At 36.8% G+C, this 14,573-nt stretch overlaps 1 protein-coding gene across 4 annotated transcripts in view; it reads left to right on the top strand.

The window, feature by feature from the left end:
- Positions 1-14,064, top strand: part of TPP2 (tripeptidyl peptidase 2) — a 113,630-nt gene extending 99,566 nt beyond the window's left edge. For 2 of the 4 annotated variants that reach the window (XM_024578812.4, XM_024578811.4), the window contains 5 exons: positions 5,748-5,844; positions 6,842-6,972; positions 9,219-9,426; positions 11,420-11,539; positions 13,544-14,064. In XM_024578812.4, coding sequence (XP_024434580.2) covers positions 5,748-5,844; positions 6,842-6,972; positions 9,219-9,426; positions 11,420-11,539; positions 13,544-13,633 — 646 coding nt within the window. In that variant the 3' untranslated portion in view covers positions 13,634-14,064. Of the gene's footprint in view, positions 1-5,747; positions 5,845-6,841; positions 6,984-9,218; positions 9,427-11,419; positions 11,540-13,543 lie in introns of those variants that run through there. The other 2 variants (XR_011650737.1, XM_053916431.1) reach the window with 2 other exon arrangements.
- The last annotated feature ends 509 nt before the right edge of the window (positions 14,065-14,573 follow it).

Below are 14,573 nucleotides of genomic sequence, written 5' to 3'. Positions count from 1 at the left end.
ATGTGCATTTGAGAAGTGTGTGTATTTGTTTCTTTGGGGTGAAATGTTCTATAAATATCAATTAAGTCCATTTGATGTAGAGTGTCATTTAATGCCACGATATCCTTTTTTATTTTTTTATGTTTAGAAGATCTATCCATTGTTGACACTAGGGTGTTAAAATGCCCTACAATGATTGTGTTGCTATCAGTCTCTTAAAATCCTCTAATATTTTCTTCATATATTTACATGCTCCTATATTGGGTGCTTATATGTTTATAAGGGTTATAGCCTCTTGTTGGACTACTTCCTTAGGTATGTAGTAACTTTCTTTGTCTCTGGTTACGGCTTCTGTTTTGAAATTTGTTTTGTCTGATATAAGTATTGCTATCCCAGCTTTTTTTTTAATATCCATTTGCATGGAATATTTTTTCTATCCTTCACTTCAGCCTGTGTAAATCTTTTGTTCTGAGGTGGTTCTGTTGTAGGCTGCATATATGCAATTTTATTATTATTCAGCTACTCTATGTCTTTTGATGGGAGGATTTACATCATTTATATTTAAGGTTATTAATTATAGGTACTTATTCATTGACATTTTTTCTCCTGTACATTTGTTCCTGTCTCTATTTCATATTCTTCTTAAAGTTGTCCCTTTAGTATCTCTTACCATGCTGGTTTGGTGGAGATGTACTCTTTTAACCCCTTTTTTATTTCTGGCAGCTCTTTATTTCGCCTTCCATTTTAAATGAGAGCCTTGATGGATAGAGTAATCTCCGTTGCAGGTAGATGCTTTATGTCACTTGGTCTATTTCATGCCATTTCCTTCTGGCTTATAGTGTTTTTGTTGAGAAATTGGCTGATAGCTTTATCAGTGCACCCTTGTATGTTACTAGCTGTTTCTCCCTTCCTGTCTTTAGTATTCTCTCTTTGTCTTTAAATTTTGCCATTTTAGTTGTGATGTGTCTTGGAGTAGGCCTCTTTGGGTTCATCTTGATTGGCCTCTCTGCTTCCTGAACTTGAACAACTTTTTTTTTTGCCAAGGCAGGGCAGTTTTCTGTCATTATTATTTTAGACAGATTTTCTATCCCTTTCTTCTCCTTCTGGTATCCCTACAATATGAATATTGTTATATTTCATGTTGTCCTGCAGCTCCGTTAAACTACCCTCGTTTTTTTTTCTTTTTTCATTTTGTTGCTCTGACTAGGTGTTCTTTTCTACCTTGTGTTCCAACTCACTGATTCAATCGTCTGCTTCATTTAGCCTGCTTCTAATTCCTTCTAGTGTATTGTATTCTTTCTTTTCACTTGGGTCTTATTCATAGTTTCTATGTCCTTTTTCATGTTGATATAGTGCCCACTAAGTTCCCTGTAGCTCCCACAAAGTTCCTTGTAGTTCTAAGTTCCTTGAGCATCCTTACAACCAGTACTTTGAACTCTAGGTCTGGTAAATTGCTTGCCTCAATTTCATTTAGCTCTTTTTCTCGGGTTTCCTCCTTTCCTTTTGATTCGGGGTTGTTTTTTGTCTCCCCATTTTAGGTGACTCTTTGTTTGTTTCTACATATTAGATTGATCTGCTTTGACTGCCTGTCTTCATGGGTGGCCTTCTGTGGTAGGAGTACTGTGGGACTCAGTGGTGAAGTCTCCTTGATCTCCTGAGCTGGGTGCTTTAAGGATGCCCTTTATTCAGTTTATGTGCTCTCCCATTGTATTTGGGTTTTTATTGTTGGCTCGTTTATTGGTGGTATATTCTCCCCTCCAGCTGGCTGACTGAGAGTCTCAACCCCCACCATGTATTCTATGATGTTGTACAGATACTAACAGAACAAAACTACATGGAAAGCAAAACTCACACCAGCAAAAATGTCCCTCAATAACTATAGCAATATCAATGACAAATGAACAAAGATTAATGAAGGTAGAAAGAGAAGAAGAAATTTATTTATAACAAAGGAAAAAACAGCATGAAATGACTATAGGAAAGAAAAATAATTTTCAGAGGCTAGAGAGAGGAGAAATAAGAGTAAGGAATAGAAACAAGGCAAAGAAAGGGAAAAAATAAAATTTAAAATGCAAATAAGAGAGAAGGAAGAAGGTAAAATGGAGTAAGAAAAGGAAGAGTAAAATATGAGACTTGAAATTTAAAAATAGTGGAAAATAGGAACAAAATTGAAGAAAAATGTTTCAAAAGCTATGTGAAAGAAAAAATAACACAAATAATAAAAAGATCAAGGTGGAATTCATCTCAGCAGAGTTTAGTGCTTGCCTGCTGGCTTCTCCTTCTGGATATGCCTCTGGTGTTCTGAAGCTTGTGTAAGCCAGTGTTGTGTGCTCTCCCCATCTAGCTCTAGGCAGCCTGTTTGAAGCTATTAGCAATCCACAGTCTGTGGGTTTCTCCTTCAGGCTTGGCTGCATCTGGGGTGGTCCTTGCTACTCTGTACTGCTGGCTTTTTATCAGCACAAGGCCCTTTGTTGAATCAACTAGTGGCTGAAAGCACCTCAGATACTGCCTCCACTTGCCTGTTGTCATTAGGCTAACTCCTGATCCTTCTGTTTCTGAGAGGGCTTCTGGTGGAATTGAGAGGATGGGACCCCTGGAATCTCTTGTTGGAAGTACTATTCAGACTTCAGGGAAGATGGTGGGTGCATTCACACATCTGAGTGGGTCCCAGATTATATTCGTGAACTCAGTAGGGTGACGCCTCTAGTAGGATAGTAGAGGCATCTACTTTCTGAGGCAGAGCCCAGTGTTTGGGTGTGATGGGGTTCCCAAGCTCTCCTGTGAGGGCGAAGTGTTGGTCTCATTCCTGGGAAAGTGTATGGAATGCCCTAAAGCCAGCCTCTAACATCCCTGAATATGCCTGTGTTGCTGTCTACTGGCTGGGGATAAGATGCACATTGGGGGAAAGTAAGAAAGATTCTATGTGGGGCAAGCAGGATTTCAAAGGGTTGGCAGGTGGGATTCTAGAGTATGGAGCTAGGAGGCTTTCAGAGGCTGGGCAGGGAATGGTTTTCCCACAGGGTGGGGTTATTGTTTTTGCCCTGGGAGGAGCTTGCTCTGGTATGGTATTATATATCCCAGCACCAGGAACCCAGTAGCCATTCCCTCCTGCCTCTCCCCCAAGACTTCCACTCCTGTCTTTCCTCCCACAACTGCAGATCATGCTTCCCACCCTTCAACTGAGCCAAAGGTGAGTGGCCAGGAACATGAAACCTTTGTGTTGGCCCCATATATCAAAAGAAAAGGGAAAAAAAGGATCACTTTGTCTTCAGCAGGCTTCATCTTTCTCTGGTGGGCGAAATTAAAAATCCTATGGCCTTTCTATGTGAGTAAGTGATCCTAACACTGTCACTCTGTGCTTAGGAGCCCAGTCTGAGGTCTGGGCCTCACTCCTTTGCAGGGGAAGATCCCTCAGCCATGCAGTCTCCTGGGCCATATCACCTGGGAAATTGGTGCCAACTACTGCCTGTAAAAGCAGTGCCAGCCCCTTTCGAGTCCCTGCCCTTTCTGCCAGTCACAAAGTGGTTTCCACCCATCCTTGGTTAAGTATCTGCTCCTCAGGTAGTCCTCAGTTGTTTATTTCAGGTGACTATTCCCCTCTTTACTTTTATTCTAAGTGTGGTTCTGGTAGGCAGTGCAAGATAAACTGTCCTATTCCACCACCATCTTGCTGCTGTCTCTCAGTCTGAGCTTTTTGAATGTTGTTATTTCATTCTTTGTATAGCTTCTGGCAGTCGAACCATGTTCTTTGCCCATTTCACCACTGGCACATCAGATTTTTCTTTTAATATAAAAGATGTTAATGCTCTGTGGTACTTGTCACAGAATTTTCTCCCAGCTTATTCTTGACTTTAGCTTGCTTATTACATAGAAATTTATTCTATGTAGTCAAATTGATTGCTTTTTCCATTTGTGTTATACAATATTTATTTTACCACTGATTTTCTGTTGGAATCCTCATAGTTTAATATGTGTGCACCTCTGCAGTCAGGAAGTCTTACAGAGAGAGCAGACATCTTACTTTGAAAATAATTCCCATTATAATGTCAGTTCATATTCAGACTGACTTTGCCACTTAAAATTACTAGGTTGCATCTCCACCAGGAGTTAAAGTCTTTAGGTCAGTATCTGGCTGATCATAGGATGTTATAAACAGTTGAAAATACAATGTAAATCATTCAAAAGTGAGATTGCAGAGATTGATTTCTGGCATGACAGTGATGCAGAAACTGTATTCCAGGTTGGTTCCCCTCAGCTCCCAGTCAGAGGACTTTCTTCCTAGGAGGAATGGGATTTCACCTTTTCTCATTAGCCCAGCTGCTGTTCGTGAGGCTAAGTTCCAGGCAAATGTGATCAGGAAGTGGGGGCTCTTTTCCTGTGCTCAGCCCCTACTTATCTGCCTCAGTTGTGGCACTGCTGAGACCCCCCTTGTTCACCCCTGCCCCAGCTCAGGAGGCAGTGGTTTCATGTCAGGCAAGGCAAGCCGAGAAGACTACGGGTTACTGTTTCCATTCCACACATTCAGGAAGAACCGATTTAGTTTTATTCAGTTTCCCCATCTAGGAACATGGAATGTCTCTTCATTTTGTGGGGGGCTCTATCCATAGAATTCCACTGGCCACCATGAATGAGAATAAGTCTACCAAGACATGATTTGCTTGGGGAAGTAAGTCTGGCCAATCTCTCAGAGGAGAAAGGTGTTTAGCTTCTCTCTCAATGGGCTTTTATTGAGTTTAGCTTGCATAGGGATGCATATCAAAGAAAGGAGGTATGGTTCACAGATAACATTCTGGGATCACGGGGGTCCTTTTGAGTCAGGGTCTGGTAGACAGGGTGACACCAATTGGGAAACAAACTTACTTTGTGCTTGGACCCTTAACATTTAAATTGAGGACATTCTTAGCAAAGCAGGTTTCGCAGGACTGTATGCATCCTTTCTTAGGCCTGATCGCCCCCTGCTGGGAACCACCTGTTCGGGCATAGGGCTACACCCGCCTTTGGCATTGTTTCGGACCTGAATCAGGTGGGGGGAAGCAAGGCAGCCAAGAGATTATGAGACAGATAGACTGAGGACTCAGGCTATGATAAAGCCTAGGGGTGAGGGTTTTTTGTCCCTTCTCCTCAATCCCCTAAGTCCTTCCCTGATGACGCCTTCGTGACTGTGTCTGTCTTAGGTTGTTCCTTCCTTGAGTAATCTTACCTGTCATTGACTATACAGCCATCCTCCAGGGGCCAAGCGGGGTGAACTAAAAGGGGGCAGAGGCTGTGCCCCTGTTGGGAGAATAAATTTTGTCTCCTTAGTGGCTTATGGTCCCAAGGTCTCGAGGGCCTTCTTGCCTGTCGGCAGGGTTACAGCTTCTGAAACCAGGCATGTCAGTTCCCAACATTAATTTATTTAAGACTTTAGGCTTTTTTCATGAAAATTTAAATTTTTCTTCTATACCTTGGACATTTCTAGGTCTTTATTTTTTCTTGCCATTTATGAATGTTTTTCCTCTTTATAGGAAAGTTATTGATGCTTAGTTTTATCTTCCATCCTATTGAACTCTTACTTGATACAATATTCATTTTTTATCTTATTGGTTTTCTAGGTAAGCGTATTTATGCTCCCTGCAAATAGTGATAATTCTGGTCATTAGGTATACTTATATTTCAAATTGAAGCCTTATGTTATCGACTGGAACTTTAAAACAATGTTAAATAATAGGAAAGATGGAAATTTTCTTTCTAAAAGAAATAAAATAATTTTTTCTATTTCTTATACATAGGCTGGATTCTAGTGACATTTATAATGAATTGAAAGAAACATATCCTAATTATCTTCCTTTATATGTTGCACGACTTCATCAGTTGGATGCTGAAAAGGTTGGCTGTGATCATTTTTAATATGAATATCTTATTTTGTTTGTAATATTTGATAAAGTTGTATTTTGAATTAAAAAACAAAGTTATATTTGACTAACTGTTCCATTGAGCTATTTTTATTTATGCCAATTAAGGAACCTGGTCATTACTATAAGTTTAAGATTCTTGCCCTTTGGTCACTAGGAGGAGTAGTAGTTAAGGTAACCTAAGGGTTGTTTTTCTGACATTGACCTACAGAGCAAGGAGCAGAAGGAGGTGGTGCCGGACTGCTACAAATCTAAACACCTTTGGGAAAAGAAGAACCCCTACTTTGCATTAATTTGTTAAAGATTCTTACTTTTAAGAATTAGCTATAGTTCTAGACTTTCTTAGCATGGACCAGCTCTCATTAGTAATCATGGTAGCAGGAGTGTGCTAGCCATAATCAATTGAAAATTATCAAGGGTTTAGAGTGAACTAGAAAATGTTGAAAGGAAACCTACCTCTAAAAGATTTGAACAAGAGAGAAGCAAATTGCTGAGAATACCACAAATACCATGAAAATCATAGAATTTGTTAGTTATATCCTTGTTTATTCTCATCTTTGTATTTTTAATAATAACTAGAATTTGTTTCATCAACAAATACTGATCTTAATTATGTTTTCATGTGGCTCGTGGCATGGTACTGAAGTAACATAGCCAGTCTCCAAAATCTTTTTTAAAGATAGCCAGAACAGGAGTTGCCTTTGTAGAAAACACTTCACATTTTCATGAAATCTATCTTTTGTTTACTCTCACCATTTAATGCCAGTGGGGGATGTGAATTAGGTATTTTCCTGTCTAAGCTCAGCTTTTATAGAATTGCTGACAGTTATAAAGGTCATAGAAGGAAATAGCGCAGGGCTGCCTGAGCTAGTCCCCCTCACACTGAGACAGTGTGACAACAGAAATGAAATGCTTCATTGTACTCATTGATATACCCTTTTTTTTTTTTTATTTCCTTCTTTCCTCTCCAGGAACGAATGAAAAGGCTCAATGAAATTGTTGAAGCTGCAAATGCTGTTATTTCTCACATAGATCAAACAGCCCTAGCAGTTTATATTGCAATGAAGACTGACCCCAGACCCGATGCAGCTGCTATTAAAAAGTACCTAACCAGTAAATAATCTTTCTTGCATCTCATTTCTTAGTTACTTTTTTAAAACTAGGGATTGATATTATTGAGAACATTTTTCCTGGTATTTGTTATATCCTCATAATTAGAGTTATCAATATTTAGATACTCCTTCCTTAGATACTTTGTAATAATTTTCTTCACCATCAGGTGCTATCCTGGTGGAGAGATTAGAGTAGCTGTGATCAACCAATGCAGCTACTTGGGGATTTATATGAACTGGCTTTGTGGAGAGGGCAAACACATAGCACCCTATAAAATTAATTTTCAAACTGTTTATTGGCTAATAGTATGAAAAAACCCATATTTATTTTCTAATGCCTAGTAAAGTAAATGATGAAAATTAAAATTAGAGTAAATCCATTATCTAGCAACTTCAGTTTTTATGAAACTGGACTTACAGTACTACCTGGGGAGAAGGGAAGGAGAGAGTTTATAGTTTGCCTTTATGCACCCTAATGTGATAGATAAAAGAGAAGCTGAGCTAGGTGTATTAGTGAGAGGTATGATTCCTTCCATATGAGAGTGGGTTTCCAAATGTTGGTCCAGTAGTCCAACAATTCTTTCACTTTCACCCTTCCATGAACTCTTACTATCACTTCATAGTGATTCTCCCAATATCAGTTTTTTCTCTATCACTTTGGTTTATTTTCAACTTAGGGGGTCATTGACTTATAAGGGTAGATAACCTTAATGTCTCATAGTTATTATAACTAATAAACTGAAACTGTTCAGGCTTCCTAATAGTACTGTAATTTCCCTTAAAGCTTGCATTAGCTTCCATCAGAAATTTTTTTCTTTATGGAATACTGGCATTCTAAACCGCTAGAAATCTTAGCATTACATTGTTTATACTGATATTATGGGATCTTATGAATCTCACAAATAATATTTTTCAAAGGGAATAAAATTTATTCAAAGTTGGTTGTTGGCCATTGTCAGCACCCTTTCACACTTTCCAAAAGAACAGTCTTTGAAAATTGTCATTGTTACTGTCATTGTTATTGTTAATAACAATAATAGGGAAGAGTGTAGCCACTATTCATGAAGTACCAATAAGGTATAAGGGATTACTGGGACATATGAAATACAGTGTCTCACTTAAACATAATCCTCTAAACGACATGTAAAGTAGGGACATATTTACCCCATTTTTATAGAAGAAGAAACTGATGCTCTGAGAGATTAAATGCCTTGCTTATGACAACAGTACTAGGTAGTGGCAAAGCCAGTATTCAAAGGAGGATCTCTCTCCCCAGCCTGTGCCCTTTCATTTCTTGATAAGCAACTCCTAATATTCCTATCCTAATCTTGAAACAGTTACAATGCCTCATTCTTTTCTCACAGACTCAGTCTTCCCAAGCATCTGACATGAGTTGGGCATAATGGCTCAAATAAGCAAGCATTCTAGAGATAAACAGTGCCCCCTGGATTATAGGTTGTTATTACATTTCATTCAGCAGTGACTTGTCTGTTTTGTGCCAGGCATTGTTCTGGCCTTTAGAATACATTAGAAGAAAATAAAGATACCTTCCCTGGAATAAGGCAGTTTACAGTGATTAAGAGCAGGGATTCCAGAAACAGACTAAGTAGCTTAGAATCCTGGATCTGCCACTTTCTAACTGTCGATCTTGAACAAATTGCTTAATCTCTTTGTGCCTCAGTTTCCTCCTTTGCAAAAGGAGATAATTAATAGTATCTTACTCATAGAATTGTTTTGAGTATAAGTGAGTTAATATTTTAAAATGGTAAAACAGTTACTCCTGGCATGCTCAGAGTAAGCATTATATTTGTTTGCCCTGTACATGCAAGTTCATGACTAGAAGAACCTCTGTGCAACTGTACAGACACAAATACATAATAACTTCTATTTATCAAAAATCCAAACACAAAATACTGTTCTGATTAAGAGTTATGTAGTTGACAGAAACTAGAACCAACTAATTTTCAGCTCTATTGCTTATGGCATTCTGTTTCAACAATATCCAGCTGTCCTAACTCATGTAATCTGTGTAAAAATAGTGGCTCATTTGATGTTTATTAGAAATAAGGAAATTTATTTGATGTACAATAAAATATATATATATGTATATATATATGCATAAGATATCTGCAGTTGTAAATATTAAGCAAAAGAATGCATGCATTTAATTTCAGATAAGGCTGTACTTTTAAAGAAATGTTACTGATCTGTGAAATTTTTTTGACTTGGTGTACAGTGACATGGACAAACAAAAATCTACCCTCGTAGATGCCCTTTGTAGAAAAGGATGTGCCCTGGCTGACCATCTTCTTCAAGCACAGGATCAAGACGGGGCTGTTTCAAGTGATGCAGAAGGAAGAGAGGAGGAAGGAGAAAGTACTTTGGATTCTCTAACAGAAACTTTTTGGGAAACTACAAAATGGACTGATCTTTTTGACACTAAGGTAACCTTTCTGCTTCTTATTTTTTGGACAGTTTTTGGCGGTTACTTTACAAACTTCTCTTCTGCCCTGTTGCCTACTGTTTACTGTTCCTACTTACTGGCCAGAAGAAGAAGAGAATAAATGTGAAGAGGCTAATCTTGGTTCTGAAGAAGACATGTTAGTGATAACTTATATTTGTCATACCTGTTTTAAAACTATTTTTTACTGTTATTTTAATCTGCCTGCACAGTGGCTATTTAGCCACACTAATGTAGAAAACAGTTTGAGTATGTATGTAGTAGTCTTTTGGTTGCTAAGCCAGCCAATTATGTATGAAACTAAAATTAAGAACATCTTCTAGAAATTGTCTTCATGCCTTCTCACATATATTTATGTGCTAATTTCTCAGGGGCAGGGAGAGGTGACATCCTGGTTACTCTAGGTATTTTTCACAAAACTCTGATTTCTAAATAATTAAAATCTTAATTTACAACTGATCAATTTTAAAACTCAGTTTGGAAAAACTAATATTGATAAATGTTTGGATTCTGGTTATAAAAACATTTTTTTTAATCTTCACCTGAGGATATTTCCATTGATTTTAAAGAAAGAGAGAGAGGGAACCATCGATGTGAAAGAGAAACATCGATTGGTTGCCTCTCATCCACACCCAACCAGGGATTGAACTTGCAACCTTCCGATACACACAACAACGTTCCAACTAACTGAGCTACCCAGCCAGGACTAAAAACATTTTAGAATCCTTTTAGCTCTCTACCATAACTCTTAAAGTAGAGATTATATAACTACAAGTTTTTGTCCATCTTTCTTTCTTCTGGAGGTTAAAAAAAGGTAAGTGAAATCAGTGGAATTCTCCTCATCTGGCATAAACAATTGTTTTAATAGAGAGATGCTTGTTTTTAGGATGAACTATGGTAATTTCTAGGAAAGAACTCTGGAATTAGGGGGAAAATTCTTCCTGTGTGCTTCGCATTTTTCTACCACAATACAGTAGCGTATATGTAGGGGAAACTCGGTTATATTCAGGAAGCTGCACCAGAGGTGAAGAATTTGAAATCAGACCACTGGTGTTTGAATCCTGCTTCTGCCACCTTTACCTATGTGATCTCATTCTGATGCCTCAGTTTCTTATCTGTTGAGTGAGGATAGTCAGTGACACTACTTGTCATAACCTTTTATGAATGAGTATTAAGTATATGGGAGAACCTCAACAATGTTTGCTGTTCTTACAAATAATTATCGCATGTCTAGTTTATAACAAACTCTAGAAAAAGATTGGTGCTGAAAAAAGACCAATAAGATCCTGGTCCAACAGAAAGTTGATGAACATAATAAAATTGTTCTAAACAATTCTATTTTTTTCCATAATATTACTATATTAGTGACCTGTCTGTTTATATTTATAGCAACAATTGTTGAACACTTTGCTTGGCTCTAGAACAATAAATGTGATGGGATTTCTTTCTTTGAGAACATTCTCCACATTCTAAAAGTGGAGGACAAAAATATAAATAAATGGCCACAAGTATATTTGATAGACACAATAGTTAAAGGTACAAAACTTATATAAAATGAAGTAGTGGAAGGTTTATGAAATTTGATATATATATATTTTTTTTAACTTTTATCCTCTTTTGTAATTTTGGTAATTTATAATGACTGTAGTTTGTATTTCTACTATAATTTACATTTTTGCGATCATTTAGGTTAGCCCTGCATCCTTTTTCATGAAGAGGTATTTTGGCATGGATTTTAACAGCTAGTGATTTATTATTATAATTTTCTTCCCCGAGATAAATTATCTGTTCTGTGGAATACCCACCTCTTTTGAAGACATAAATTGTTCTTTTAAATTTTTTTTGAAATTTACTTAATATAACATTTATTTTTTTAATTATACTTCTGTAAAAGCTTTAACCCTTTCATTATTAAAGCTATATGCCTTACAATGTAAATATTTCATAGATAAGCTTTATCTTATTTTACATTATAGGTTTTGACATTTGCTTACAAGCATGCATTAGTAAATAAAATGTATGGGAGAGGCCTTAAATTTGCAACTAAACTTGTGGAAGAAAAACCAACAAAAGAAAACTGGAAAAATTGCATTCAAGTAAGTGATGTTTAAATTGTCACCATTAAGGGTCAATGCAGTACTGCATAGTAACAAGATAGTTAAAAAGCCTCCTGGTAGTGGTATAACAGTACTGACTTGATCATTACTTATTTTTACACTGATTAATGTAATTTGAACTGTAAAATAAATGCATGAAAAAACAGTCAGTAGTTATTTAAATTTTGCACTCCTTTCAAGAAAACCTGTCTTTAGCTTCAGGTGTTTTCAACATAGGCACAATGCATTATGAATTTTGTACAGAAAGAAGATGAAGTTTTCCTTTATGAAGGAAACAAGTGATTCCTTTAAATACATATTGGCTTAATTCTAAAATGGTTGAACTTTTAGAGTTTTATATTTGATTTTATTCTTCATTTGAGATGATAGGCCATTATGTGATTTTATCATATATTGTATTATATGCAGAGAAATTCTGTAGTTATCCTTTTTGCAGAAGCTAATTGTCAAGTATAAAAACTAAATTGCCCAGAAATTATTCTAGCTTCACCTTGTCTTTGTACATGCATAATTTATTTATGTCTAAAGGATATTGGGAGCTTGGGAAATGTTGGTTCTGCCAAATGCAGCCAAGGGTCTGCTCTTTATATTTAAGGTATTCTTTGGATGTAAAACTGACCAGTAGGTTCCTGCGAAAATTTTTTATTAAACTATAGGTTATCTTTACTTTAGACCCTCTTTTTGTACTTTCACCAGTCACTTTAAGTTATATGACATTTTAAATTAGCTCCTTCAGATCCTTGAATAGGTTAAGAAAACTCTGGAATCATTAATAAGTCCAGTTTCGTCCTGTAGGCTCTAATCTGCGAACTCTTACATTTGTAAAGCCAGTGAACCACCTAGGCATTCACCTCATGGACGTTTTGTAACTTGTCTCTCCTCCACTCTCCTCCCCTATTTTCTAACCAGCAATCAGAAATGATGTCTTTAGACACTAACTGGTGAATCTCCATCACATTTAAAATATAATTGAGCCCTGGCTGATGTGGCCCAGTGGACTGAGCACCAGCCTGTGAATAGAAGGGTCACTGGTTCAATTCCCAGTCAGGGCACATGCCTGGCTTGCAGGCCAGGTCCCCAGTTGGAAGCATGTGAGAGGCACCTGATCCATGTTTCTCTCCCTCTCTTTCTCACGGCCTTCCCCTCTCTCTAAAACTAAATAAATAAACTCTTTAAAAATCAAATCATATCTAAACTCCTTACTGTGACCTATAAGGCCTTGTGTGATCTGGCTCCTACCTTCCTTTCAAGCCGTGTTTCAGAATACACTTCTCCCATTCACTCTACTTCTGCCACACTAGCCTCCTTTCAGCTAGGCTTAACATAGCCATGCCCTTTCCCACAGGAGTACCTAACTAAAGGTATTCCAGCTATATGGAAAGCTCTTCCCCAGATTTACACAGAGTACATTTCTTTTTATTGTTCGGGTTTCAACTTAAATGTTACCTCCTGAGCAATCCCTTTCTTGACCAGTTAATTTCCCAGTCACGTTGTATTATGTATTTATTTTCACTGTATACCTGATATATATCTTAATTATTTACTTATTTATTCATATATTAATTTGCTGCTTTATTATTTGGTTTTCCTGGGTAGAACATAAATTTTCTAAAAATGAGAAGTGAGTTCGTTCAGTGCTGTTTTCTCAGTGCCTAGAATACTGTTTGACTTAGAGTGGGCACTCAGAAAAAAATGAATGAAGGGAAACTAGATTGGTCGGAAGGAAGGGAGCAAGTAAGTTAATTGGTAAGGAAAACAGAAAGGCGAGTAGGAAGGAGGGAAAGAAGGAAGGTTGGCAGGGATGCTAATAATCACCAGGATAAGCTGGCTGGTAGAAAAGTTCAGGTGGGCAGATTGATGGTAGGTTAGATGGAAGGAGAGTTCTACATGCTACCACTTTATTACCAAATATTTAATGCAGGATTTACCTTAAATACTGAACTTGAAAATCTGTTCTTAATATATGACCGTGTTTTGTTACAGCTGATGAAGTTACTTGGATGGACCCATTGTGCGTCTTTTACTGAAAACTGGCTCCCCATCATGTATCCTCCTGATTATTGTGTATTCTAAAGTGGAAACAAAGACTTTAAATTAAAAAAAGAAAATTTTATAGTGAATGGATATAAAAACAAATTTGTGGCATTTTTAGCCTATTGCATGTTTTCATCCACTATCAAACACAGATTAAAATGATGTGTATTTATCAGAGACTTTGCTGGCTTGTGGCTTCATACATGTAAATCTAGACTTCTGACATCATCGTGTTTTTCTAATGCCTCATATTGCTGGCAGTGGGCTGTGCCCTGACTGCTAGCACCAGGGACTTCGTTTGGGTTGCAGCTATTACATGCATGATAGGTTTTGAACAGTAACTTTTAACTGCAAACCTGTAATATTCTATTTCTTATTTTATAAATTAACAGTTTTAACATGCTTGACTTTATTTTCTTTTTCAGTTGTATGAAGGCCTTAAAAAAGCTACATTAAGTGTAGCTAAATTATTTATTGGACAAAAAGTAACAGAACTTCACTTCCAGATTTTCTTTTTCTCTCTCTCTCTCTTTTTTTTTTTTTTTGGCAAACATTTACATTCAATTAAGGGGGAAAACTTAAAGGGGCACAAATAAATCCGTGGCAGTTGCTGAAGCATAACTGCTTTAATAAATCTTTGAAAGTAATTTCAAGCAAATCATTTTTAATGTCGTCTTGGTGAGCAGAACATCACAATGAACTAATAATACATGTATAAGTGCCAGATTGCTAAATCTTTATCAAGTATTGTAAAGACACACATATGGTATGTTTATTAAAGTTGAAATGATGTAAACACGTGAATAAATGTGCAAAACCAAGATCACAGTAAATCATATACACTCTGATACCTTAATTTTTTTATAAATAATAAAAGTGAATATTGAAGCTTCTTAAAGTTGGTCTTAATTTTTCATAAATAAAATTTGGAAGTACAACAAAAGTAATATTAAATCCATAGACAAAAAATTCAATGTGA

Source organism: Desmodus rotundus, chromosome 13 (assembly GCF_022682495.2).
Source record: "Desmodus rotundus isolate HL8 chromosome 13, HLdesRot8A.1, whole genome shotgun sequence".
Taxonomy (NCBI): domain Eukaryota; kingdom Metazoa; phylum Chordata; class Mammalia; order Chiroptera; family Phyllostomidae; genus Desmodus; species Desmodus rotundus.
Note: the sequence above shows the minus strand (reverse complement) of the source record. Positions and strands in the feature narration are given on the sequence as shown.